Raw genomic sequence first — 27,817 nt, forward strand, 5'->3', positions numbered from 1 at the left:
CACTCCTGTGGGCATCGATTTAAAATGGTCACCAAATGAACCCCATGGGACATATGTTGACCTGGGCAACAAGAAGAAATCTTAACTAGACACCATAAGGGTCCTAAAAAACATGGGGTAAAGTAGAATACACCTTAAGTATTTAATACAAGGATTAATATACAGTAGATGTGATTTGAACATTTTCTGTTTGTTTTTTGCAGTTTCTGTCCTGAAATAGAGTCAAGACCTGCTTGAATCTTAATAATAACCACTCTAATGAATTCCTTGGGTCAAAATTATATATAGAAATGTGTTCATTTGTCTCTGTATGTTTACTTCAAGAGTTATGGTATTTTCTATTGTCTCCATTGTATGGTTCGGGTTGGGAATAGGTGTAACAAAGGGTTAAAATAAACCCCATGGGACATTGAGCTAGACCTCTGGAGAGAGAAGACCTCTCTGAATAAATAAATAAAGTTACTAATGTGACCACAGTAACTACTACTTCTCTACTATGTCCAAAAACACAAAAGGTCAAGAATTTGGCAGTTCTAATTCTAACAATAAGCAATGAAAAGAACAAACATGGGAATTAAATGTCTGGAGATTATAGGATTGAGTTAAATTGTTAGAAAAGTGCACAATAACATCTTGAAGGGAGAATTATGAATGTACAATTCCATGACAGAGTGGACCCTATTAATGTATACTTATCAACACCAAACGGTACGGAAATATCCTTATTTCAGTCAAGAATATTGTCATAATAAATGTTGTTCATGTCCACAGAGAGAGGAAGAGGAGTAATTGTGTTGTGACCGAGCAGTCCAGGTGTTCAGGAGAGACATTCACAACCACAACTGGACTGAAGACATCCAGTCAAACCAGCAGTGGACAAAGTAAGACAGGACATAATTTACACTAATTAACTATTCATGTTAATGACTTTAAATATTTAAATGGCAGAAAAAAATCTGTCAACTCTTGACTAAAACAATTCACACAATAGTATAAATCCTGGCTGTCTATTGTTTCCTAATGGAGGATTTAAAATCATAATTTGAGAACACAGCTGTAAGAATGTAAAGTTATAAATGAAGATGAATGTTTAAAATGTCTTCATTGTCTTCTCATAGCAGATATCAGTGTGCAGGAGGATTTAAAGGATTATAAGTTCAGTTTGAACAGTCTTGATTGTGTGACAGAACACATCACTGAAGAGACAGGAACCTCCCTCACTGACATCTACACAGAGCTCTACATCACAGTGGGAGAGAGTGAAGGGGTTAATAACCAACATGAGGTGTGGCAGATAGAGAAACTTTCCAACAAGAAGACCCTCCATGACAAACCAATCAACTGCTGTGACATCTTTAAACCCCTCCTCCTTGGCAGAGAGACACCCATCAGAAGAGTTCTGACCAAAGGCATCGCTGGCATTGGAAAAACATTCTCTGTGCGTAAGTTCACTCTGGACTGGGCAAAGGATTTGGAAAATCAAGATGTCATTCTCCTGGTTCCCTTCTCATTCCGGGAGCTGAACTTGGTCAGAGATAAGCAGTACAGTCTTCTCAACCTGATACATGTTTTCCACCCAACGTTAAAGAAGGTCACAGCAGAGCAGCTCGCTGTCTGGAAAGTTGGCTTCATCTTTGATGGTCTAGATGAAAGCAGGTTTTCACTGAACTTCCACAACAATGACATCATTTCTGATGTCACAGTGACATCATCAGCGGACGTGCTGTTGACGAACCTCATCGAGGGGAATCTGCTCCCATTGGCTGTCATCTGGATAACGACCAGACCTGCAGCAGCCAATCAGATCCCTCCTGCATGTGTTGACATGGTGACAGAAGTACGAGGGTTCACAGACCCCCAGAAGGAGGAGTTCTTCATGAAGAGATTCAGTGATGAGAAGCTTGCCAGCAGAATCATATCACACATGAAGACATCAAAGAGCATCCACATCATGTGTCACATCCCAGTCTTCTGTTGTATCACTGCTACCGTTCTGGAGGACATGTTGAAGACAGACGAGACAGGACAGCTGCCCAAGACCCTGACTCAGATGTACAGCCACTTCCTGTTGGTCCAGACAAACAGGAAGAAACAGAAGTATGATGAGTTTCATGAACTGGATCAACAGCAGCTCATGGAGACTGACAGGGAAGTCCTTCTGAAGCTGGGCAGGCTGGCGTTTGAACATCTGCAGAAACACAGCATCATGTTCTACCAAGAAGACGTGGAAGAGTGTGGTCTTGATGTGAAAGAAGCCTCGCTGTACTCAGGAGTGTGCACAGAGATCTTCAAGAGAGAGAGTGTGCTCTTCCAGAAAACAGTCTACAGCTTTGTTCATCTGAGCATCCAGGAGTTTCTGGCTGCAGTCTACCTGTACCACTGCTTCACACAGAGGAACATAGAGGTCCTGAAGACATTCCTTAAAGATGCTAATTACGACAGTGACAGTTCCCTCTCTGACTTCCTGAAGGCTGCTATGGAAAAAGCCCTGCAGAGTGAGAGTGGTCACCTGGACCTGTTTGTCCGCTTCCTTCATGGTCTCTCACTGGAGTCCAACCAGAGTCTGTTAGGAAGCCTGCTGGTTCAGACAGAGAACAGTCCAGAGGAGATCCAGACAGCCATCAACAACCTGAAGGAGATGAAAGTTTCCGATGCCTCTGCTGACAGATGTATCAACATCTTCCACTGTCTGATGGAGATGAACGACCCCTCAGTAAGTCAGGGGATCGAACAGTACCTGGAGTCAGAGAGCAGATCAGAGAAGAAACTCTCTGAGACCCAGTGTTCAGCTCTGGCCACCATGCTGCAGATGTCAGAGAAGGTTCTGGAGGTGTTCGACCTGGACACATACAACACATCACTAGGGGGGCAATACAGGCTGATCCCAGCTGTGAGGAACTGCACAACAGCCAGGTTAGTAGTCATGTGAATATCAACATGTTAGAGCACCTTTCACTCATATACTACATGCATTCATTCATTTAGAATAATATAAAATAATAAACACATGCATGCACACGCACGCACACGCACACGCACACGCACACGCACACGCACACACACGCACAGATAGACAGAGAGAGAGAGACGGAGAGATATACTGTATAAACCAGTGGTTCTCAAACTTTATTTTGTATTATATAAATTAATATATATTTGGCTGCGGACCCCCACCTGAATACATCGTGTGCCAGGGACCCCCACACAAGATTTGTTTAAAAAAAATATTCCAATAGTGTTTTTCTTTTTTAAGATTCTTTGACAATACTACACTCTACAAAACAAGATCTACAAGCTCACATCTGTCACATCGTGGCACTTTGGGAGCTTGTAGATGTAGATCTTCTATTTTCAAATAGCTGATGTATATAAGGTTAAAGTGGTTAAACTGATTCTGATGATATATTTATAAAAATTAAATAATGATGACCTGGAACCCCCTCATGGACCCCTGGGGTCTTTGGGGGTTTAACTTTTCTTGACGCCTAAAACATAATGCTTTCAAAAACACAGGACATGATGTTAAAGATCCAAAGTGCCTAGGGACTCTGCATGGCAGGGGCGTCCTACTCCCTGAGCCAGGCTTGCACTTGGCCGCATACCTAAAGATAGAAGACTTGATGCGCTGTGATGTTGAGACAGCTGGACAGACACGTCTTAGGGATTTTCAAGTCGGTTCCTACTTTCACCAACGTTTCGCTGATTTAACCCCACGACGTCTCCAGTAGGCTCAGCTGTGTATTCTGGCGTCCCAGAAACACTTCCCTCTGCATCTGTCCAGCCGGCTTATTTGGGAGACCAACTAGGGTCTTTCCTTTTCAGCCAAAGCCACTGGCTACTCCGCTCTGCTAGTCTGGATAGTTCCTTGATGGCCTGGCGTAGGACTTGTCCGCTGATGCCTAGGTCCTTCATCAGCCTCACAGTTGATGTTGCCACAAAGCCCCGACATCCAACTTCTGCTGGGCAGACCTTTGCTCTCCAGCCCCGCCGTTCTGCCTCTGCTGCAAGATCTGAGTAGCGCAGTTTCTTTCTTTCAAAGGCTTCCTGTACTGCATCCTCCCAAGGGACTGTAAGCTCCACAAAGTACACTCTGCGCTGTGAGTTGGACCACAGGACTAGATCAGACCTCAGGTTGGTGATGACTATCTCTGGTGGAACTGTGAGCCGTTGGCCCACGTCCACCAGCATCTGCCAGTCTCTGGCTGCCTCCAGTTCACCCAACCTGGCCCTTGGTGGAAACTTTGGCCGTCCTTTTTGCCCTTCTCGAACAAACGCAATTGAGTTGGCTGAGTTGGTTACTCTGGGTGGCAAGGCATTGATGGTGGTTCTCCTGCTTTCCAGAGTTGCTGCCAGGCACTTTAGTACTTGGTTGTGTCTCCAGGTGTACCGTCCTTGGGAGAGGCTCACTTTACACCCAACAAGGATGTGTCTGAGTGTAGCTCGTGTTGAACACAGGGGGCATGATGGATCTTCGCCCAGCCATTGGTTGAGATTTGTAGGGGTAGGAAGGACATCATAGGTGGATCGAATAAGGAAACTTATCCTATTTGTCTCCATCTCCCACATGTCCTTCCAGCTGATGTTTCGTTTTTCCACACTCTCCCATCTCATCCACTGGCCCTGTTTTACTTGCGACACAGCCTTGGCACACCTGCTTGATTCCTCCTGTCGGCGGACTTCGGCCACAACCATTTTCCGCCGTTCCCGTGAGGCTACTTTGCTCCAGCAGGGTCGCTTTTCACCCAGCCCCAAGCCACTTCTTACATGTTGAACTTGGCCCACGATGTCATTGTGGTGGAGAGCAGATTTTGCCTACTGTACGGCATTCTTAACTGTCCACTTCCTTCCTGTTGCCAGGGTTGGGGCAGCAGCTCGGATTACAGTGTCCTTTGATTCTGTCAGGGTCATCTCTAATCTCACTTTGGTGCATTTGAACTCCTCTGTGAAGCTGAAGTAGCCCCTGCCCATACAGAGCTATACTACTTAGGCATCGAGGGGCCCCTAACCACTTTCTCAGATGAGAGCTAATCATCCTCTCCATCTTCTCAACTCTTGTGAGTGTGATGTCATACATGGTTAGTGGCCACATAAGGCGAGGTAGTAATCCGAACTGCAGGCACCAGATTTTCAGCTTGCCGGGCAGCATGGATTTGTCAATGACCTCCAGGCCTTTGATGAGTTCTTGCCTAAGTTCATGTGCCTGATCAGAGTCCTTCAGCTTTGAGTCGTACCATCTTCCCAGACTTTTGATAGGCTTTTCAGTGACCGTTGGGATGGGTTCTTGATCGATGAAGAACCTTTGTTCCATCAGTTTGCCTTTAACTATCGAGATGCTTCTTGATTTGGATGGCTTGAATTTCATTCTGGCCCCAGTGATGTTCTCTTGAAGCTTCCCTAGGAGGCGCCTGGTACAAGGTATTGTTGTTGTTATGGTTGTCATGTCATCCATATAGGCCCTGATGGGCGGTAGACGGATGCCAGATGTCAGCCGCTCACCACCCACCACCCACTTGGAGGCTCTTATAATGACTTCCATCGCCATGGTGAATGCCAATGGGGAGATGGTGCATCCTGCCATTATGCCGATCTCCATGCGGTGCCATGTAGTGGTAAAGTCTGACGTGGTGAAACAGAGCTGAAGATCTTGAAAATAGGACTTGACAAGGTGCTTGATGGTCTCGGGTATCCTAAAGAAATCAAAGGATGCCCAGAGGAAACTGTGAGGGACTGATCCAAAAGCATTAGCGAGGTCAAGAAAAATAATGAATTAAACAGACACAACACAAGCCAACTGTGCACACGCCCTCCGTTTACCTCACTCTGTTCCTGCAAGCACGTGTGTGTGTGTGTGTGTGTGTGTGTGTGTGTGTGTGTGTGTGTGTGTGTGTGTGTGTGTGTGTGTGTGTGTGTGTGTGTGTGTGTGTGTGTGTGTGCGCACACACACACACTCAGTGAGGTCAGTGACTTGCAGAATTCCTTTAGATTCTCTCATTGAAACAGTTGACATGCCAGTGTGTGTCATGGTGGCAGTGAAAGGTTGACAGGTGTAGCAACAGTCAAACCAAGGAGAGCATTAGTGAAGGTGTACAGAGGATGCTCTTTTAAACAATGAGCTTATGGTCACTTTAATGAGGAATTACCAAGTTACTTAATACATCAATGCAAGTTGCTTGCTGTACAGTGGTTCCCCCAGGGAAATTAGTGGGACCCCCCAAAATTATTTTGGGGGGTCCCCAGATGATTATCTTAATGTGCATCATTGTTTTCTCACTCAACAGTAATCAAACCAACATACAGTATAAGTGTATACAGGGTATCTGCACACTTATAAAGTTACAATTCAAGGACTTTTTAATACCAAGTTGGACAAATTGTCAAATATTATGTAAGAAAGAGGCAAACATTGTTAAATTACAAGCTCACAACACCTTGCACTGCGAGGCGTTGTGAGCTTGTAGATCGGCTATTTTCACTGTATTTATCTGTGGAACCGAGTCAAACTAAATGTAAATCCTCAACTCCTACAATTCCAAGTGCTTGTCAGGGTGGGGGGTCTCCAGTTCAAATATGGGTGTTTTGTTTTTGGGGGGTCGCGACCTGAAAAGTTTAGGAACCCTTGCTGTAGTTTACAGAGACAACTTTCCATCTGTCTTCCACTTCTCTGTTCTCTGGTTCCCTGTTCTTACTAACATCCTCTTAATGTCTCGAGAACTACATAGAAGATCTCTGAGTTAACCCATTCAATCCGGGAACACATCTCTGTCTTTCTTAGATTTATTTGGCTATTCAAAAATAGCAGATTTACAAGCACATAGCGTGGCACAGAGTGCCGCACTATGAGCTTGTATATCTGCTATTTTTGCAAAACATATGTTATTATGTGTCTCCTCTCGTAATATATTTACTTATGGGATATCAGCGCCCCCTGGCGATGCACAGAGCAAAACACATGGACTCCCGCAACAATTCATTGGATAGGGTCATGTTACGCGAAACCGGTAGTCCGGAAGGAGTATAAAACCCCTTGTGTAACTGGGATACGCCCTCTTTCTTCACTCTGCACAAGCGAATGCGCAGAGTTACATTACAACAGCACGGAGAACTTAGCTCGATCCCAACAAATCCCAAAGCGAGGGCACACGGGTGTACCTCCACGGGTGTTTCGGGTGTAAAGTTTCGTTAAAATAACGCTTCCGCGTTACCTCATCGAATTATTTGTTTATTTCTATCCTATCCTCTCTCTTTTCCCCATGACGAACCAGCTCGAGGCTTCTAGCAGGTTAGGCCGCAAGCTAGAAGCTAGGCTAGGCTAGGTGGCTACCTAGCCTATTGTTCTCACCACGTGTCGGAGAGAAAGGAATGGAGGCACCACGAGTCTGCGGCCTGGACGGCTGCAGCCTCCTCGTAGCAGCAGATGATCCGCACCGCCTCTAAGAAGCTAGCGGCCTCGACGAGCAGCGGCGCTCGTATCGGTGCTCCCCTCGCCATGGGGTTCAGCGCACCGCTTGCGAGCGAAGGCCTTGGGGCCATGGGCCCACCTCTACACGCCTCTCCGAGGTACAGCTGTGCTGCTAAGGCCCGGCGCGAGGTTGCCTCCGGGGTATTAACCTCGTCGCCGGTCCCCGCCAGTGCTGTCGTGGCCAGTGGGCCTAACTACGACAGCGGCACCCCCCCCTCTCCCCCCCCGCCTGGGGCGACTCACAGACGCCAGAGGGCAGCGTCTACTCCGACGTCGAGAAGACCAAAGGAGCAGACGACGGCATGGACGAAGGTGGGGAAGAGGAGCATGAAGGGGAGGTCACCTCCTACCAGGATGTCCAGGAGGTCACGATGTCTAGCCCAGGGCCGGTCGATCCTCCTAGACCCACAGCGGAGGCCTCTGCCGCCCCGAGGAGCAGCGGTGCTGCTAAAAGCCGGCGCGAAGTCGCCTCCAGGGCAATGACTTCATCGCCGGTCCTCGCCATTGCTGCTGTGTCCAGCCCTGGACACAGCAGCCCTGACTAGCCACGTTAGCTGCTGCAGCGCTAGTCTTAACGTCGCCCCAGTCAGGCAGTGTTTTTTGGCTTACCGCTTAGCTAGCCTCACTAAGCAACAAGTAAAGACCTTTAGAGGTGCTTTCTAGCTTAGCCTGGCTTACTAGCACATCACCGGCTTGTTAGCCTTCTCAGCAGCACCCAGGGAGGCTCCAGGATGAGAAGGACAACCGCTAACAGGTTTAATCAGGCACCCTGACACACATGTTGAGTTTTCATAAATGTATGTTAAAACTGTTCATTATGTCTACACCGTTTCTGTGCCTCTACACTGTTTCTGTGCTTCCTTTGTTGCATTAAAGATGCGTAAACATACATCAGCACATCACAGCCCGGTCAGGAGGCCTCGATGCAGAGTCCCAAGGTGGTCTCCCAGCATCGTTGGTTTTTCCTATAAGCACATTACCCATGTGAATATGCAGCCTGTGTGTGGAATATAAGTATTGCCAATAACACAACCGCAAATTTTTTCACGTGTCAAAGAACGAGGGTGCAAAGAGACTAAAAGAGACGCTTTATTCTATGAACAGGGTTCAGTTGAATTAGCGTCCTATGGTCCCAGTGTATGTGAATATGCAGCCTGTGTGTGGAATAAAAGTATTGCCAATAACACAACCGCTCATTTTTTCACGTGTCAAAGACCGATGCGGATTGGTCCCTGAAGCAGGGGATCCCAGTCAGCATCTCTCTTTAACACTCGCATGACTGAGGTTTCATTATCCTCCACCATGCCTGAAAAACGATCATTTTGATCCCCAAATCAGGCTATCCTATTGGCCACTGTCTCCCCTCTGTGCTCCAGACTAGTTCACACTTTCTCCCCCAAACAGTGGGGGGTTCCATTGTCTTCTAAAAAGCTGAGAGTTGAAAATGGGTTGCCAAATTTTGAGAGAGAAATAAGCAGGCAGGTCTATGAAAGTGTTACTGCTGCGTTGTGCCCTGAGAAAACAGTGAGACATGAAGCAGTAGGCTAGTGTGTATTTCTATCTGTCTCCTATATGTAATCATGATTTGTGATTTGTGTATGTGGGGATCTCATTTTTACTTCCATGCAGTGTTGATTTCGTTAACGAAAACGAAACGAAATATATGTTCGTCAACGCACATTTTTCAAAGGACGAAGACGAGACCAGACCACCACCCATATGAATAAACAATAACTGGGACTAAATCATTATGCAATTTCGTTGACTAATAAAGACAAGACGAAAATCTATGGTCATTTTAGTTCACGAACAAAGACGAGACGAAATATTATATCATATATTTATTATATGATTTTGTCACTCCCTGTCTCCTTTGATGCGCAGCGCAGGGCATGCTGTTCCTCACTCACACACACCCCCTTTTAAAGTTGCAGCCGCGCACGCACACACACACAGAGTCACACCACCGTCAAATGAATGGCAGGAGGATTCAGATTTCAGAGCGAAACTTTACAAAATAAAACGGTAAAATGCTTTGCACGGGGCTCGGGAGAAAGAGAAGAGGTGATATGGACACATTTTCGCTACATCGATGTGGAGAACAAAACACAATGCTTGATTTTATCCGAAGACAAGCAATGTGGGAAAAACACAACAACTTGAAGAGACACAAGCGTTCACCACAACGAGATCGAGTTATAAGTTAACAAAAGGTTTGATAGTGGTTGTTTACAACGTAACATTAAACGTGGTGTTGCGTGTCGGCTTAATGTTCCAACAAAAACACTAATCCGACCCCAAAGTGCCCAAACTAATGCTGACGAACTTACGTTAGCTTCTTAGCATGTAGCGATAAACTTACACCTGGTGTTTGCACTTTCTCCATTTACAGCCCGTACATCTACACAAACGTTCAGATTTCAAATATACCTTACCTCATGGCCAGGGATGTTACAATTCTATTCGGGTAACCCATAAGTACCCATATTTTCCGTATTGTCCAAAAAAAAACATTTTAATCCAATCGGTGGCCATTTTCTCCGTATTTTCTCCATGCTTTCAACTACGTGACCCTATCGGTTGGGAGGTGTAATTGCACTCTGATACACTATAACTCTATGAGAAAATGACCGCCAATCGGATTAAAATGCTTTTTATTGAACAATACAGAAGTTACGGGTACTTATACCCACCCGAAGTAAATTGTAACATCCGTGGCCACGGAATAAAAACTTTATATTTGAAATCCGAACGTTTATGCAGATGTACGGGCTGTAAATGGAGAAAGTGCAAAAAACAGGTTGAAGTTTGAAGTTGAAGTTTCATAATATGACCGTCATGTAATGCTGCTTTAAATTTAGTAGCAGCAAGCGAACTATAGTAACTTGTAAACAACCCAGTGTGCAAACTGTGCACAAAACACGTGGGCAGCTATATTATTATTACCATTATAATGTAATTATATATATATAATTATAATAATAATAATAATAATAGAAAGACGTGAAAAACAAGCCCAAAGTCGCTTATAATAAGCAGACATGGCAACATAGACTTGCATAGACTCGCTGCGTATGCTCGTCTACGGGCCGCTCTGCGGGGGGTCTGGAGGCGTCAACTGCTCTTGCCTGGGGGAGAGAGGGGGAGAACGGTCAATTTAGCCGAAATATAACGGCTGGGATGGTATATATGGTATATATTTCATATTTATAATACGTTTCAGAAGAAGAAAAAAAACGGAGATGATTTGAAACAAATATTTAGGAAAAGTCATGAAAGGGGAACTTTCTCAGAGCTTCATGAGAGAAGATAATCCACTTTAAATTCTCAAAATCGGTCATATTGATGGCTTAGTCATGCAAGTGTTAATGAGCCCACGCCCCACAGTGCTTGGTTTTGTCCCCTGGACGACATTCCGAACACTGCTGGGACAAATCCTATGCATACTATGAACAAAATGAATCAAATGCAGGTAGTGCTACCAAATGCAATGAATCAAATGTCTCAAACGTATTGCTTCAAGGTATATAACAAGTGCCCCATGTAAACACAAAATCCTACAAGGGTCACAGTTCCTTCTTCCGTCCGGCAGATGGCGTCAAAGCGCCACTGTAGGACGGAGGAAAGACAAGACCTCCCTCAACCTCCCCAAGATGGCGGGCGAGGCGAGGCGGAAGTTTACATGTCAGAGGGCCCCGGTGTTACACCGTCTACACTCCCCATGTTGGGCGAAAGTTCCGTTCCGGGTAACAACAACATCGCTGAAAGGTTCCGCTACCACGTCACTCAGAGCGACAGCGTCTCCGGTTCCTATGGGAACGGGCACGTGCTCCAAAGAGGTGATGTCATCAGTAGCCCCCTCCGTCCCACGAGCCCAGCTAACGCTTACAGGCTGAGCTGCAGGGCGGATGTTGACATTGTGGAAGGCTTCCGTGCCCAGTCACGTGACTTCCTCGTGCCCGACGAACGGACCAACGTTAGCGCTGCTGCCCCTTGTGGACACCTCTTTGATGGCCCCTGCGGTCAGATCAGAGGCGTCACCGGTTCCCATGTGAACGGGAGCGTGCTCCATGGAGCAGGTGACGTCAGCAGCCCCCAACAACCCCACGAATCCCCTCGCTCAGTGTCTGAATCAATGGAAAGCTTGCAAACCAAACCCCTGGGTGCTACGCACCGTTCAGAGGGGCTACAGGTTGAAATCTTCCAGCCAACCTCCGCTAACAGACAAAGTTTTGTTCTCTCGAGCCAAGCGGCCATGACGCTGAGAGAGGAGGTTGTGTCTCTCCTGAACAAGGGAGCAATCAGAGAATTATCTCCGACTCAGAACCGGTTGGGGTTCTATTCGGAATATTTCCTGGCGAAACAGAAGGGGGGGGGGGGCGTGAGACCTAATGTTGACATCACGGAAGGCTTCCGTGCTCGGTCACGTGACTTCCCCATGTTTCACGAACCGGTTCCCATGGAAACGGTGACGTCAGCGGCCCCCACCATCCCCACAAACCCAGCTGGGCAAACGGGATGTGGCGTCGTGAAATGCTCTCGTGTACCAGTCACGTGACTTTTTCGACTCTCCCGACCAGGGCTCTGGTATTTTCACTGTCTCCAGCGGGCGCCACGCTTAGGCATATGGGCCCTTTGGATTATGTGACGACGTTATCAGTTCCCATGGAGTTGGCTTTGACTAAGTAGGCTAGATGCTATGCTAGCATGGCCTCCAGTCAAACTACTGTTGTGTCTCTTAGCGGCTAACTAGTCTCACTAACAACAACACAGCGTTGTTCTAGTGCAGCACCTTGCCAACTCCGCTAAAAAACATACCACCGCTATCTTTCCACGGTCTCTAACGGGCGCCGTACGGACGGGCCCGCTGGATCACGTGACGACATCACCGGTTCCCTTGGTAACGGACCTTAACGTTCCCTCACTCAGGGTGAGTTAGCTTGAATAGCTATGATGGCTGCTATGCTAGCATAACCTCCAGTCAGACTACTGTTGTTTCTCTTAGCGGCTAGCTAGCCTCACTAACAACAACAACAACACGACGGTTGTTTTAGCGCAGCGCCTTGCCAGCCCCGCTAAAACAACACCACAATGACCAATCCCGGTACATCAGTGTTACACTGCGTTTGTTCTGATCAGGCTCAGTACAGCAGTAACACACTGTGGTTGTACGGATCGGCTCCCCTGGACAACAGCAACACAATGGCTTGTGCTGATGTTTTTCCCAAGTGCCTGGTGCATAACCTCATTTGCCAGATAAAAAGTGGTTTATCTCATGCGGGCAGTACTGCAGCTCTCTGAGAGTGGAGGTTCTCCCTCTCCTGAGCAAGGGCGCTATCAGAGAATTATCTACGAATCAGAACCTTGGGGTTTCTATTCGAAATACTTTCTGATGGAAAAAGAAGGGGGGGGGGGGGGGGCGTGAGACCTATTCTGAATCTGAATCAAAAGATTTCTGAAGGTCTTCAATTTTCGAATGCTGACAACAGGGACGTTGCTACGCTCGATACGAAAAGGGGGATTGGTGGACGAGCATAGATCTCAAGGATGCCTATTTTCACGTCCCAATCTACCCTCCGCACCGAAAGTTCCTACGCTTTGGCTATGAAGGCAAAGTGTACAATTACACGGTGCTCCCGTTTGGCATGTCACTGAGCCCCCGGGTTTTCGTGAAATGCACCGATGCGGCCATAGCTCCACTGAGGCAGCAGGGTCTCCGTCTGGCGACTTACACGACGACTGGCTGCTGGCCGCAGATTCGAGGGAGGAGGTGGCGCGGCACACGGAGATGGCCATTGCGCACCTGACATCCCTGGGGTTCACGATCAACGCTCAGAAGAGCGGTCTGATCCCATCCCAACAGACTATAGGGATCTCACTGGACTCGACCACGCTGATGGCGCGTCTGTCTCAGGACAGAATAGCCGGCTTTCTGGCATATGTGAGGTCTCTTTGCCTGGGGCGTCGAGTCACTTACAGAACATGCATGCAAGCAGCGGGTCTCATGGCTTCGGCCATACACCTGGTCCGGTTGGGCAGATTCCACATGAGACCTTTTCAGAGGTGGATGCGGGCTCTGGAGATCCCGCACACCATGGGCTCTCGGAAGGTGGTAGTGTCACCACGATGCGTGGAGGCACTCCGGCCTTTCTGTCCGTGGGGGTCGGAGTAGGCGCTGTGGTGTCACGAAAGGTTATTTGAGACGGCAGATCTGAGGATAGTGAGTCTCAAAACGGTCCTTATGGTGGCTCTGTGTACGGCCAAACGTGTCAGTGACATGCAGGCGCTCTCGGTGAGCCCGGACTGCATGTGGTTCTCAGACGATGGCAAGAGGGTTTTGCTGAAACCCAACTTGGCGTTGTGTCTAAGACTGGCATGGTGGCTAGAGCCCCAGTTGAGCTGGGGGCCTTCCACCCTCCACCGTTCACGTCAGTGGATGACAAGAGGTTGCACTGTCTCTGTCCAGTAAGGGCGCTGAAGCGTTACTGTCAGATGATGCATCTGATGCAGATTTGCCCGATATGCCCCCTATACCCGCATATCTGTATAAATACCTCGAAAAAGTTAGTGACACCCACGGCCACGAAACTAGAGGGAGCGTAAACAACAATCTGGTACCACCCACCCATAAAACAAACATGGGCAAATTCTCCTTCTATAGCACAGCCACCAAGGAATGGAATAGTCTAACCCCATCCCTCAAAAAATGCAGTTCGCTGGGCTCATTCAAAACAGCCCTAAAAACCCATCTTTCTGGAGGCCGAAAGAGGAGCTAGTACCAGTTTCCCTGTAGACAGACGACCCCCCCCCCCTCCTTTTTTTTTACATATTTTGTATTTCCTCATGCTTTTTTTGTATATAATTTTTATTTTTCCATGCTCCCCCCCCCCCCTTTTTTGTACATATATTTTTTAAATGCTTTTTTTTTGTACATAGTGGTATTTTTTCTGTATTATCTGTATTTTCATGTTGATTTTTGAACTGTTTGGTTGCTACTATATATGTCTATGAAATTAACTCAAGGACCCCAACGGAAACAAGTCCGCAAGGACTTTTTTGGCCGGACCCTTTAGACAAAAGCATTATTAATGTAACTGTGTTGTTTTACATTCTTTTGCCTAATACAAATTTCAATCAATTTCAATCAATCAATGACGGCAGCCAGCCGTGGGTCGTCTCAGCTGTTCGTCTCCTTTTGCCGGTCTGGCCAGAGGAAGGCGGTGGCTAAACCGACCTTGGCCAAATGGATCGTGGAGGCGATCAGGTTGGCCTATGAGAGTAGTGGCTCTGTAGTCCCAGAGGGACTAAGGGCTCATTCTACTCGGAGTGTAGCTGCATCATGGGCCCTTTACAAAGGGGTATCGATGCAGGAAATATGCTCAGCGGCAAACTCGTCGTCTCCTTCGACCTTTGCGGCCTTTTACAGCCTGGATGTGGCGGCATCTGAGATGGCGCACACAATCCTGGGTATGGCTGCTGGATCAAGCCAGGAGAGGATGGGGCAAGTCTAAGGGCATGCCTCTCTTCCTGCTTGTTCTTCCTTACCTTCTGGTACTTTCTGCATCCTAGCCTGGGGGTCTCGCCTGAATGGCGGGACTGGGTGCCAAGGGCATGCAGATGGGTAGGGTCGAGGGATTTAGCTCAATGTGTCCCATAAGTAAGTATATTACGAGAGGAGAGACATAATAACTAGAGGTTACGTAGGCAACCCCAGTTTTATTATCTCTGTAGTAATATACTTACCTAATACCCCTTCTGTGCGCATTCAGCGTGCAGAGGGAAGATATTAGAGGGCGTATCCCAGTTACACGAGGGGTTTTATACCCCTTCCGGACTACCGGTTTCGCGTAACATGACCCTATCCAATGAAATTGTTGCGGGAGTCCATGTGTTTTGCTCTGTGCATCGCCAGGGGGTGCTGATATCCCATAAGTAAGTATATTACTACGGATAAAACTGGGGTTACCTACGTAACCTCTAGTTGCTATAATATCAGTGGTGCTCAACGCACGCACGCACGCACGCACGCACGCACGCACGCACGCACGCACGCACGCACGCACGCACGCACGCACACACACGCAAGTAAAAGTCATGTAATCAAATTTTACTTGAGTAAAAGTGCAAAAGTATTGGCATCAAAATGTACTTAAAGTACGAAAGTAAAAGTACTCATTATGCAGAATGTCCCTTTTCACAAGTTTTCAAATGTGTAAAAATCTTTGGAAAATAGCAGATCTACAAGCTCATAGCGCGGCACCGCTATGAGCTTGTAGATCTGCTTTTTTTGATGCTTTTGAATTTGAATCGTGAAAAGTAATCTAAAAAAGTTACTAATCTAGAAAAGTAATCTACAAACTAGAGAAGTAATCTACTAATATAGAAAAGTAATCACACCCCCATGGGTGATAGGCCAAGACCACTTCCAGCCGATAGCAGATCTACAAGCTCATAGCGTGTCAACCAGTGCTAGAAAAGTAATCAACGAAAAGTAATCTACTAATCTAGAAAAGTCATCTACAAGCTAGAAACGCGTCGCTTCGCGCCACGTTTTGTAGATCTGCTGATAGGCCACGCCCACAGCTTGAAACCACACCCCCTGGGTGATAGGCCACACCCACCTCCAGCCGATAGCATATCTACAAGCTCATAGCGCGGCAACTGGTGCCGCGTTCAGCGCTTGTAGATCTGCTATTTTCGACGACCGAGGCTTCAAACCACGCCCCAAAGCCGATAGGCCACGCCAAAATCTTGCAACCACACCCCCATGTTATAAGCCACGCCCACAGCTTCAAACCACAGCCCCCAGGGTGATAGGCCACACCCCAAGCTTCAAACCAAACCCCCCTCGCACACGGCTTTAAACCACAATCCAAGGGGGTAAGCCACGCCCCCAGCTTGAAACAACGCCCCCAAGCCGATGGGTCATGCCCACAGCTTCAAATCACACACCCCTGGGTGATAGACCACGCCCATCTCCAGCCGATAGCAGATCTACAAGCTCGTAGCGCGGAGCCAGGTGCCGCGCTGCGAGCTTGTAGATCTGCTATTTTTGACGCCCAAGGCTTTAAAACACGCCCCCAAGTTGATAAGCCACGCCCACTGCTCCAACCCCCCCAAGGTGATAGGCCACGCCCACCTCCAGCCGATAGCAGATCTACAAGCTCAGAGCCCTGTCGATCTGCTGTTTTTGAGGCGCAAAGCTTTAAACCTCGCCCCCAAGATGAGAGGCCATGCCCACAACTTCAAACCACACCCCCCAATGTGCTAGGCCACGCCCACCCCAGCCAATATCAGATCTACAAGCTCATAGAGCTATGATCTACGAGCTTGTAGATCTGCTGTTTTTGACGCCCAAATAATTAAACCACGCCTCCAAGCCGATAGGCCACGCCCACAGCTTGCAACCAACCACACCCCCCATGTGATAAGCCACGCCCACACCTTCAAAACACGCCCCCAAGGTGATAGGCCACACCCCCAGCTTCAAACCAAACCCCCCTCGCACACGGCTTTAAACCACAATCCAAGGGGATAGGCCACGCCCCCGGCTTGAAACCACGCCCCAAGCCAATACGCCCCGCCCAAAGCTTCAGACCACACCCCCAAAGCTGATAGGCCAAGCCCACACACCACCCCCCCCCAGGGTATAAGCCACGCCCACCCCCAGCCGATATCAGATCTTCAAGCTCGTAGCGCGGAGCCAGGTGCCGCTCTACGAGCTTGTAGATCTGCTATTTTTGACGTCCAAGGCTTTAAACCACGCCCCCAAGCTGATAGGCCACGCCCAAAGCCCCCCCCAGGTGATAGGCCACACCCACCTCCAGCCGATAGCAGATCTACAAGCTCAGAGCCCTGTCGATCTGCTGTTTTTGAGGCCCAAAGCTTTAAACCTCGCCCCCAAGATGAGAGGCCATGCCCACAGCTTCAAGCCACTCTACCAAGGTGAAAGTCCACGCCCACAGCTTCAAACCACACCCCCCAATGCGCTAGGCCACGCCCACCCCCAGCCAATATCAGATCTACAAGCTCATAGATAGATCTACGAGCTAGTAGATCTGCTGTTTTTGACGCCCAAATATTCAAACCATGCCCCCAAGCCGATAGGCCACACCCACAGCTCCAAACCACTCCCCCCTCACTGATAGGCCACGACCTCGGCTTCATTTGAGTACTTTTTTGTACTTTTTTCGTACTTTTTCCACCACTGGCTGCATGCAGCTAGACACGCTGATCTAAATAGCTAGATCGGCTATTTTTACAGTATTTATCTGTGGAACCGAGTCAAACTAAATGTAAATCCTTAACTTCTACAATTCCAAGTTCTTGTCAGGGTGGGGGGTCCCCAGTTCAAATATGATTATTTTTGGGGGTCCCCAGATCAAATACAATTATTTTGGGGGGTCCCCAGTTCATATATGGGTGTTTGGTTTTTGGGGGGTCGTGACCTGAAAAGTTTGGGAACCCTTGCTGTAGTTTACAGAGACAACTTTCCATCTGTCTTCCACTTCTCTGTTCTCTGGTTCCCTGTTCTTACTGACATCCTGTTAATGTCTGGAGAACTACATAGAAGATCTCTGAGTTAACCCATTCAATCCGGGAACACATCTCTGTCATTTTCTTTGGCTATTCAGAAATAGCAGATTTACGAGCTTGTAGATCTGCTATTAGTTTTTTTCTATCGTGAAAATGTGTGCAAATCTTTGAAAATATACAGTATTTTTTAAAGTGAACATCTGTAACTCAAATCTTTGCTTCTGGGGATTCTACAAATGTCTTCTAAATCCTAACAGTTCTTTTTTTTAAAAACGTATATGTTGCTATAATATCATTGGTTCTCAAACCTTTTTCATGTCAAGGACCCCCAAAATTATATGTATTTGGCCGCGGACCCCCTTCTAAAAATACGTTGTTCCAGGGACGCCCCAAAACAAAGACTTGAGTTACACATTTTCGCTTTAAAACATATATATTCAAAGATTTGCATATGCAAAAGATTTTGAATAGAAGATTTTTCTAAAATAGCAGATCTACAATCTCATAGCGCGGCACTATTTTTGATAGGTTAAAGTGGTTACACAGATGTGTTCCCGGTCTTAATGGGTTAACTTCCTTGACAGTGAACTTGGCTGATCTGTTTAGATTTTTTCTGATTTTACTTTAATCTGTCATTACAGACTTGTTGACTGTAACCTCGAGAAGAGACACATTGAAGTTGTGGCTTCAGCTCTCAGTTCTAATCCATCCCATCTAAGACACCTGGACTTAAGTTATAACCGGCTGGACCTGGAGGACCTGGCTTCGCTCTGTGATGCACTGAAGAATCCTCATTGTAGACTGGTGACTCTACGGTCTGATTAATTTATATTAATTATTTCCATCATTTATTTATTATGTGATTATACTATGAATATTGTGGTGATGCTTTATCTGTAGAGCGTGAATAAGGTTGATATCATAGTGACACACTTTGACTAGAATAATGATAAGGTACACTGAGAATTGAGATACATTCACCCTTTCTTTCTTTCTTTCTTTTTTTCTTTCTTTCTTTCTTTCTTTCTTTCTTTCTTTCTTTCTTTCTTTCTTTCTTTCTTTCTTTCTTTCTGTGTTGTTACGCTGAATAGTCAAGTTGAACCCAAGTGCAGACTCACACAAAGGCAGGAATAAGTCAAATATCAAAGACTTTAATGCCCGTAATTTTAAAACATGGGGGTGTGGCAGCTATCTGGGATATGGGTGTGGGGGTATGTGGGAGTAGGGGGCTGGGGGTTTGTGGGGGTGGGTTTCAAAATGCTTTGAAAATAGCAGATAATTTAAAAAAAGGTATAAAAAAAGCAAAAAATGGGCAGTAATGAGAGGTGTTGTGAGCTTAAAGATCGGCTATTGTATAACATAGATTTAAAGTGGTTAAACTGTTCCTTGTTTTGCAGTTGACCCCCTGGAACTCCCTCAAGGACCCCAGAGGTCCTCAGACCGCACTTTGAAAACCACTGCTCTAAAGATATGCTAAAAATATGATTGTAATTTAAATCCTATATTATACAATTGTAGAATTGAAGAAGAGAACATTATGTTGCGCTTTTTTGCAAACATATCAACCCTCGAATGTGCCTTTAGAGTGTTCTTGAGTGTTTGTAGATTATATTTTTACCTAAGAACAAATCAGAGCTAAGACAAAATTGGTTTACTTTAAGTACATAACTTGAGTAAATGTAATTAGTTACTTTACACCACTGGGCTGTTTTGTCCTTTGCTCCAGCAGATGTCCTATCAGCTTCACTTGTCTTAAATTGTCCATCAATTGTCCTTTGTCCTGTTAGGTCTTCTGTATACAATACTGTATATAAACTCTGTCCTCTCTGTTTGCTTGATCGTCTGTTGTCAACCTGTTGCTGTCTGTTACCTGCATGTTGGAAGATTAAGTAAAGATAATTGTGTTTGTTACTCCTGTCTGCTTGCTCTTTCCATCTCTTGGTTTTCTACTTTAAAACCCAGACAGTCCATTCAGACCAGGTCCTTTAATATGTGGCTGTAAGCAGGTTTTATTCATAGCAAACATTCAAACTTCTGGTGTTTTATTTTTCATTTAGACTGATGAACTGCTGGTTGTCAGAGAGAAGCTGTGAAGTGCTGGCCTCAGCTATCCGCTCTAATCCTTCTCATTTGAGAGAATTAGACTTGACCTTCAGCGTCCTGCCTTTTGGACTGAAGAACTTCTCTGGATTGGAAACTCTCAAGTGAGTAGACTTGGACTGTGTTCATGTTGGTTAGTGCAGCGATTCCCTTGTTTCATGTTCCAATGACTGGTAGGAGGGGGGGGGGGATTCTGAATCTATATTGCAGTCATGCACCTGCTAAAGATGAATAATTATGTATATAATAATCTCTTGCATTAATTATAACCAGGCTGATGCCGTTAGTAACGATGCCCCTCCAGTTATGCAATACCCATCATACCTGTCTGTCTGTCTGTCTGTCTGTCTGTCTCTGTGTCCCTGCCCATATATGGAGTTCCGTGCAGTGGTGGAAAAAGTACTCAATTTTGTCTTTACTTAAGGAAAAGTATCAATACTGAAATATGGAAATACTCTGTTACAAGTAAAAGTCCGGTAATCAAAATTTACTTGAGTAAAAGTACAAACGTATTGGTATCAAAATATATTTAAAGTACAAAAGTTAAAAGTACTCATTATGCAGAATGATGAAGCAGATCGGCTTTTTTCAAATGACCAAAATGTATATAGGGCTGAAGTGGGTAATGTTTGGTAATAATAATCAAAATCTACAAAGTAGCTAGTAACGTTTTCAAGTTTTCAAATAATTGTAGTGAAGTAAAGTACAATATTTGGATCCGAGATGTAGTGGAGTAGAAGTAAAAGTATTGGAAATTGGAAATACTCGAGTAAAGTACAAATACCTCAACATTGTACTTAAGTACAGTACTTAAGTAAATTAGTTACTTTCCACCACTGGTTCTGTGTGAGGCATGCCCAAATATGGAATCCAGGCTAGTCTTTAGACCTCATAGACCAGAATGTTGAGTGTCATCATAATTATGACACTCCATATAAGGGGATGTGTGGATTTATCTGTATTGTTTGACAACCTGACCTCCTTCTGACCACTCCCACAATTTGACCGGTCAGACGGTTCTCGAGTTATGCAGGACACACGCACGCACGCACGCACGCACGCACGCACGCACGCACGAACGAACGAACGCGCACGCACACGCACACGCACACACAAATTCCGCTCGTTTATAGATAGATACACAGAACTCTCACCTCCTGTCAATAATGATGGAAGCAGACAGACATTTCAATGACAGAGAGACACATCATATAAGTTACTGTATATTCAACACTGGCAACAAATGTTTTGGAAATCAACCAATTATGTGTGTAGATAGAATAAAACTAGATGTCAACTGTTTATTATTTAGTTTCAAATGAAATTAGAGAAGCAAAGCTAAACATGAGATATAATTAGCATATTATTGACCCAACAGTTTTAGAAGTACATCGTATATGTGAATGTGAAAACTGTAAAAATAGTGTTACTGTCGCAGAAACCTTGTATCTCCATATTTCATTTATTTCAGTTTTCTTTCACAAATGAATGCTATTGCTCATTTTTCACTTAAGCCCTAATACAGTGGTTCTCAAACTTTTTCGTGCCAAGAACCCAAATGTATTTGGCCGGGGACCCCCACCTGCAAATATGTTGTGCAGGGACCCCCAGAAGTAAAGATTTGTGTTAAAAATGTTCTCCTTTAAAAAAAAAGATTTAAAGATGTGCACACATTTTCAAGATGTTTCAAAGATAGCAGATCTACAAGCTCATAGCGAAGGGGTTAAAATTATTGGCTTTATAAACTAATATCCTGGGGACCCCCTGGTATCCCCCCAAGGACCCCTGGGGGTCCCCGGACCCCACTTTGAGGACCAATGCCCTAATATATTCTTCACTTTATGACTGTCCTTTAAAAGCAGTGAAAATGCCTGATGTACAAGGCAAGCTCACAACGCGTTCCATCACCTATTTGCAAACTTAAAATAATAACTACGTTGGATCCATTGGAACACAGGTTATTCTTTCCATTTCCTGAAAAGTCACCGTTTTGTGCTAAATCCATCATATGTACTCATACATTACTATAATCATGTTAAGAGTTCATTAATGTGCACTGTCTGTGCCAAATAAGCGCATACAGTTAATTTACAGTTAATCATTCTCAGGTAAAAAATATATGGTTAGGAAAGTAATTCATGATTTCAATTGATATATTTAATTAATATTTACACTACCAATTAATAATGGTTGAATTATGGCACATACTTTTAATTGAACCGTACAATTGTATGTAAAGAATATTCTAGCATAATACATGTAAGCTGTAGTTTAGCATCAATTTAAACTATTTAGAGGAGTCAGTACCCTAGTATCCCTCTTGTAGGCAGGCATGTCATGATATGTGAACATTCTGAGAAAATTGACAACCATTCAGTGAGAATAGCAGGTCAAATAGCAGATCTACAAGCGCAAATAGCAGACCTACAAGCTCAAATAGCAGATTTAACTGGAGAAGACATAGACAATCCCCTCTCACTCATTTCTTGACAGTTGCTCATCCAGCACATACTGCTTCAGTTTCATTTGAATGTCCTCAATTTAGCATTGTATGACCACAGCCTGCTGGTCAGTACCATAGAAATAACATTACTGTATATAAATCTAAAAACAAGAAGTGTTTCTAACTCCTCTCCTCCAAGCCAGGCGGCAGTGAGTTTGTCCAGACGGGCTGCCTGCCTGGTGAAGATAATGGTAGCAGAAACGTGTCAGGTAGTGGAGACGTTGTGTTAGACAGTCAGACATTGATGAATTGTTGTTCTACTTCCTACAGTGTGAAACATGGAGGAGAACTCTGGACAAATCCTCAACTCCTTAAAAGATGTGAGTATATCTGTCTGTCTGTCTGTCTATCTGTCTGTCTGTCTGTCTGTCTGTCTGTCTGTCTGTCTGTCTGTCTGTCTGTGTCAGTATCCCATATTGAAATGTTGTGCACTGTTTTATACTCTGTTGGCCCCTCCCTCCCTGGATGCTGTCCTGAAAACTCTTCAGTAGAGCTTCCAGTGAATTCAGGTGGTTTCTCTGCTCTTGGTCTGGTCCTTAACACCAGCTGATGCTTGTTTACAAACCAAATCTTTGTGTGATATATCTATATTTTTTGTAAAGATATTCTTTGGGGTCTTTTTATGCCTTTATTGATAGTACAGTAGGTAGACAGGAAACGGGGAGAGAGATATGGGAAGTGACACGCAGCAAAGGCCGTCTGGATCGGGATTCGAACCAGCGACGCGTTGTCAGGCCATATTAGAGCCTAGGTGCCCGGACATATAGGCCAACAGTTCAGTCCATTCAGATATGTTTTTTGTTATTGTTTTACATTAACCACTTGAACCCTAGCATCTCTATTCTGTGGAGAACCTTAGCCAAAAATAGCCGATCTACAAGCTCACAACGGCTTTTTGCGCTTGTAGATCGGCTATGTTCGGCAAAGAGGTTTGGTGTGTAGAGGGGAAAAAGAGCAGATCAAGTACAGAGCCAAAGGTGTAGTTTACTAAGTGTTGACGGTTTAAGTGGTTAAATGTCTGAAAATACACATGAACATGAATCCAACATTGATGGATAAAGCAAGTCTATGAAATCTATGAACAAGTTTAATCTGTAACGCAATGTTATACAATATGTAGTGGGGGGGTCCCTGCTTCATCTCTCTCTCAGCTAAGGGGTCCTTGGACTGAAAAAACGTTGAAGACCCCTGGCTTAGGTCAGGTGTGATATCATAGGGCAGGTGTGATGTCATAGGCCATGTGTGATGTCATAGATCAGGTTTGATGTCAAAGGTCAGGTGTGATGTCATAGGTCAGGTGTGATGGCATAGGTCAGTATGTGCAGAGATGCTGAACTGTGTGTGTGTGTGTGTGTGTGTGTGTGTGTGTGTGTGTGTGTGTGTGTGTGTGTGTGTGTGTGTGTGTGTGTGTGTGTGTGTGTGTGTGTGTGTGTTCACAACTTAAAGGAGAGATCCGGCCATTTTAAGTGTTATCTTTGATGTGTCGCTAATCACTCACCAACATCGAAAGGGCCGTTGAGTTATTCCAGAGAGTCCCCTGTCCAGTGGCGTAACACAGAATCGCGGGGCCTCCCCGCGGGAGTTGCGCGTGCATGTGCGTGCACAACGAAAAGTTTCGGGTCTAATTTGGGTCTAATTCGGTCTAATTCGGGTCTAATTCGGTTCTATATATATATATATATATCCTATATATTTATGGGGGGGCATATGATGCATTCAATGTGCATCATATGGCACTTTTCTCAATGTAATACAATATTTTGAACATGATGGGAAATTATGGAATATTGATCTAGTCTTTGATAAATCTGTGAATTGTCTTTAGATGTGTCTCACATCTAAAGACTGAATTATTTTTAAAAGAATTTTCTAAATCTTCTAGTGATCTTCTAGTGAACACTACTCAACTCTAGACTAAAGTCTTGTAGTGCAGAGCAGTGGTTCCCAGACTGGGGGTCAGGACAGATGATTATCTTAATGTTCAACATTGTTTTCTCACTCAACAGTAAACAAACCCACATACTAGTGTGTACAGGGTATCTGCACATTTATAAAGTTAGAATTTAATGACTTTTTAATATCAAATTGTCAAATATTACGTAAGAAAGAGGCAAACACTGTGAGAATAACCAATCTACAAGCTCACAACGCCTCGCAGTGCGAGGCGTTGTGAGCTTGTAGATCGGTTATTTGTGGAACCGAGTCAAACTAAATGTAATGCCTACAATTCCAAGTGCTTGTCAGGGTGGGGGTCCCCAGTTCATATATGATTATTTTGGGGGGTCCCCTGTTCAAATTTGATTATTTTGGGGTGTCGCGGCCTGAAAACTTTGGGAACCCATGTAAGAGAGGCTTAAAGGGATAGTTCACCCAAAACATAGCTTATTTTCTATGGATTAGTCACCACGTGGAGACTTGAATTCATGGATCCGTTTTAGTTTTTGTCTCATTCCTAAGACAATAATATGATGACGAGCAGTGGGTTCCGGTAGGAGACACAAAGTCTCCTTTGTGTCTCCTATGAGTAATCGATAGAAAAAAAGTCATTTTGGGGCATGTATTGTTTATGTTGGTTTGTTGTCTCATATTGTCTGGAAGAAACCTCCTATCTCCTTATCTATACTTTACAGTTTTTTTGTTGTTTTTGGAAATGAATACTTACTTCGTCATACTGCAATTTCACACAAAAGTAGCAGATCTACAAGTTCACAAGGTGCTGCGTTGCAGAGCGCTGTGAGCTTGTAGATCCGCTATTTTTGTTATTTTTTGTGCGTGGGTTTTATGATTATTAAACCAATGAAAATCTCTGTCTCTCTGTGTGTGTGTGTGTGTGTGTGTGTGTGTGTGTGTGTGTGTGTGTGTGTGTGTGTGTGAGTGTGAGTGTGAGTGTGTGTGTGCCTCTCTCTCTCTCTCTCTCTCTCTCTCTCTCTCTCTCTCTCTCTCTCTCTCTCTCTCTCTCTCTCTCTCTCTCTCATATATCAGATTTCCATCCTCTCACACTGGACCCAAACACAGCAAACAGAAAACTCTGTCTCTCTGAGGACAACAGGAAGGTGACAAAGGGGGAGGAGCTTCTGTCGTACCCTGATCATCCTGACAGATTTGATGATGAGCCACAGGTTCTGTGTACAGAGGGTCTGACTGGACGCTGTTACTGGGAGGTAGAGTGGAGTCGAGATGTTAGGATAGGAGTGACTTACAGAGGCATCAGCAGGAGAGGAGATGGTAGTAGGCTTGGATTGAATGACAAGTCCTGGAGTCTGTTCTGTTGGGATGGCGGTTACACTGTCTATCACAATAGTAGGGAGACTAACCTCCCTGTCCGTTCCTCTGGCTCCAACAGAGTAGCAGTGTATCTAGACTGGCCAGCAGGGAATGTGTCTTTCTATCAAGGGTCCTCTGACTCACTGACACACATTTACTCCTTCCAGTCCACATTCACTGAACCTCTCTACCCTGGGTTTATGCTTTATGCCTCCTCCTCAGTGTGTCTTTGTGAGGACAGATAATGTCTCTGATGAGTTGACACAACCAATAGGGTTAAGATGGATGGATGGTGTGTGTGTGTGTGTGTGTGTGTGTGTGTGTGTGTGTGTGTGTGTGTGTGTGTGTGTGTGTGTGTGTGTGTGTGTGTGTGTGTGTGTGCGCACACACTGTGGTGGAAAGTAACTAAGTACATTTACTTAAGTACTGTACTTAAGTATAATTTTGAGATACTTTGAGTATTTACCTTTTTCAATACTTTGTACATTATCATTACACAACACATCTCCATTTATTGTTTACAAATTATTATTATTTTGTGTTTTTCCCTTAATTTAACCCCTACTTGATCTATACTATACTATACTATAACGTCACACAAAAGCATCAAAAGTAGCAGATCTACAAGCTAGAAACGCGGCGCGAAGCGACACGTTTCTAGCTTGTAGATCTGCTGCTTTTGATGCTTTTGAATGTGAATGGTGAAAAGTACGAGTTTTGGAACATATGAGGTTTCCACCCGACAGAGACGATATACATTACTTTCTCCGTTTTGTGAATTCAGATTCAAGCAATTCAAGCAGAATCATTTAAATGACACTATTTAGAAAATACTCAAGTATAAGTGTTCGTATTTTTCTAATAGGTACTCAGTTGTAGCTCTACTGTACTACATACCATCAGTGGTGTAAAGTAACTGAGTACATTTACTCAAGTACTGTACTTAAGTACAATGTTGAGGTATTTTTTACTTTACTCGAGTATTTCCAATTTTCCGTACTGTTACTTCTACTCCACTACATCGCAGAGGCAAATATTGCACTTTTACTCCACTACAATTATTTGAAAACTTTAGTTACTAGTTACTTTGTAGATTTTGATTATTATCATAAAACATACATTAACCACTTCAGTCCTACATACATTTGGGCCATTTGAAAATAGCAGATCTACAAGCTCACAATGCGTCGTGATGCAAGCTTGTAGATCGGCTATTTTCAAAAGATTGTTATACTTTTTGAAAACTTGAAATGGGACATTCTGCATAATGACTACTTTCTACTTTTGGTACTTTAAGTACATTTTGATATCAATACTTTTGTACTTGTACTCAAGTAGATTTTGTATTTATACATTGCAGTATTGATAATTTTACTTAAAGTTGTACAATGCAGATTCACAAATAACGATTTTTAGCAACCTCTGCTGGTCACTACCGTCACTGCATACAATTTCCGTAGTCCTCGATTACCCAGAATTCCATTTGTTTTCACCGGAAGCCGGAAGCGTTTCAAAAAGCGATCTTTTAATTGTTTTATACTATCTGCGGATCGTTTCTCTTAGCCAGTGGAGCATTAGTTACCATGAGCTGTGCTTTCTTTTTCTGTTCTTTTTTGATCTTCCAATCCTACATTCTCTTAAAATCAGCGTGAGGTTCCTTTTTGTTATTAGCGCGGTAGTTCCTGGCCAAACAGGAAACCGTTGCGGTAGTTCAGTTTTCTGGCCAGATGACGTAATTTTCCCGGGAAAGTCCCCCCCGACAGCGTTCAATACAAAATATATAAATAAAAGGCTTCCGGGGGTGAAATTCATGGAGTGGGTGTTGTGAAACTTTTGCCACTCACAAAAGATATACAATTTAACTTTAGTTTTGTTGAAAACGTTACCTAGTATTACTTTATGTGAGTGTGTGTGTGTGTGTGTGTGTGTGTGTGTGTGTGTGTGTGTGTGTGTGT

General features: G+C 44.7%; 1 protein-coding gene across 1 annotated transcript in view; it reads left to right on the forward strand.

Annotated features, from left to right (window-relative positions):
• The window catches only part of LOC308090018 (NLR family CARD domain-containing protein 3-like), a gene marked incomplete at its 5' end in the record, with an annotated part of 29,699 nt that extends 3,550 nt beyond the window's left edge, over nucleotides 1–26,149 (forward strand). The window contains 6 exons of the mRNA XM_080435045.1: nucleotides 772–881; nucleotides 1,119–2,913; nucleotides 18,637–18,810; nucleotides 20,053–20,199; nucleotides 22,869–22,918; nucleotides 25,581–26,149. Of these exons, the coding sequence (XP_080291171.1) occupies nucleotides 772–881; nucleotides 1,119–2,913; nucleotides 18,637–18,810; nucleotides 20,053–20,199; nucleotides 22,869–22,918; nucleotides 25,581–26,107 (2,803 nt within the window). The 3' untranslated portion in view covers nucleotides 26,108–26,149. The remainder of the gene's footprint in view (nucleotides 1–771; nucleotides 882–1,118; nucleotides 2,914–18,636; nucleotides 18,811–20,052; nucleotides 20,200–22,868; nucleotides 22,919–25,580) is intronic.
• Between the last annotated feature and the right edge of the window lie 1,668 nt (nucleotides 26,150–27,817).

This window comes from Gymnoscopelus braueri (assembly GCF_963280865.1).
Source record: "Gymnoscopelus braueri genome assembly, chromosome: 8".
NCBI lineage: Eukaryota > Metazoa > Chordata > Actinopteri > Myctophiformes > Myctophidae > Gymnoscopelus > Gymnoscopelus braueri.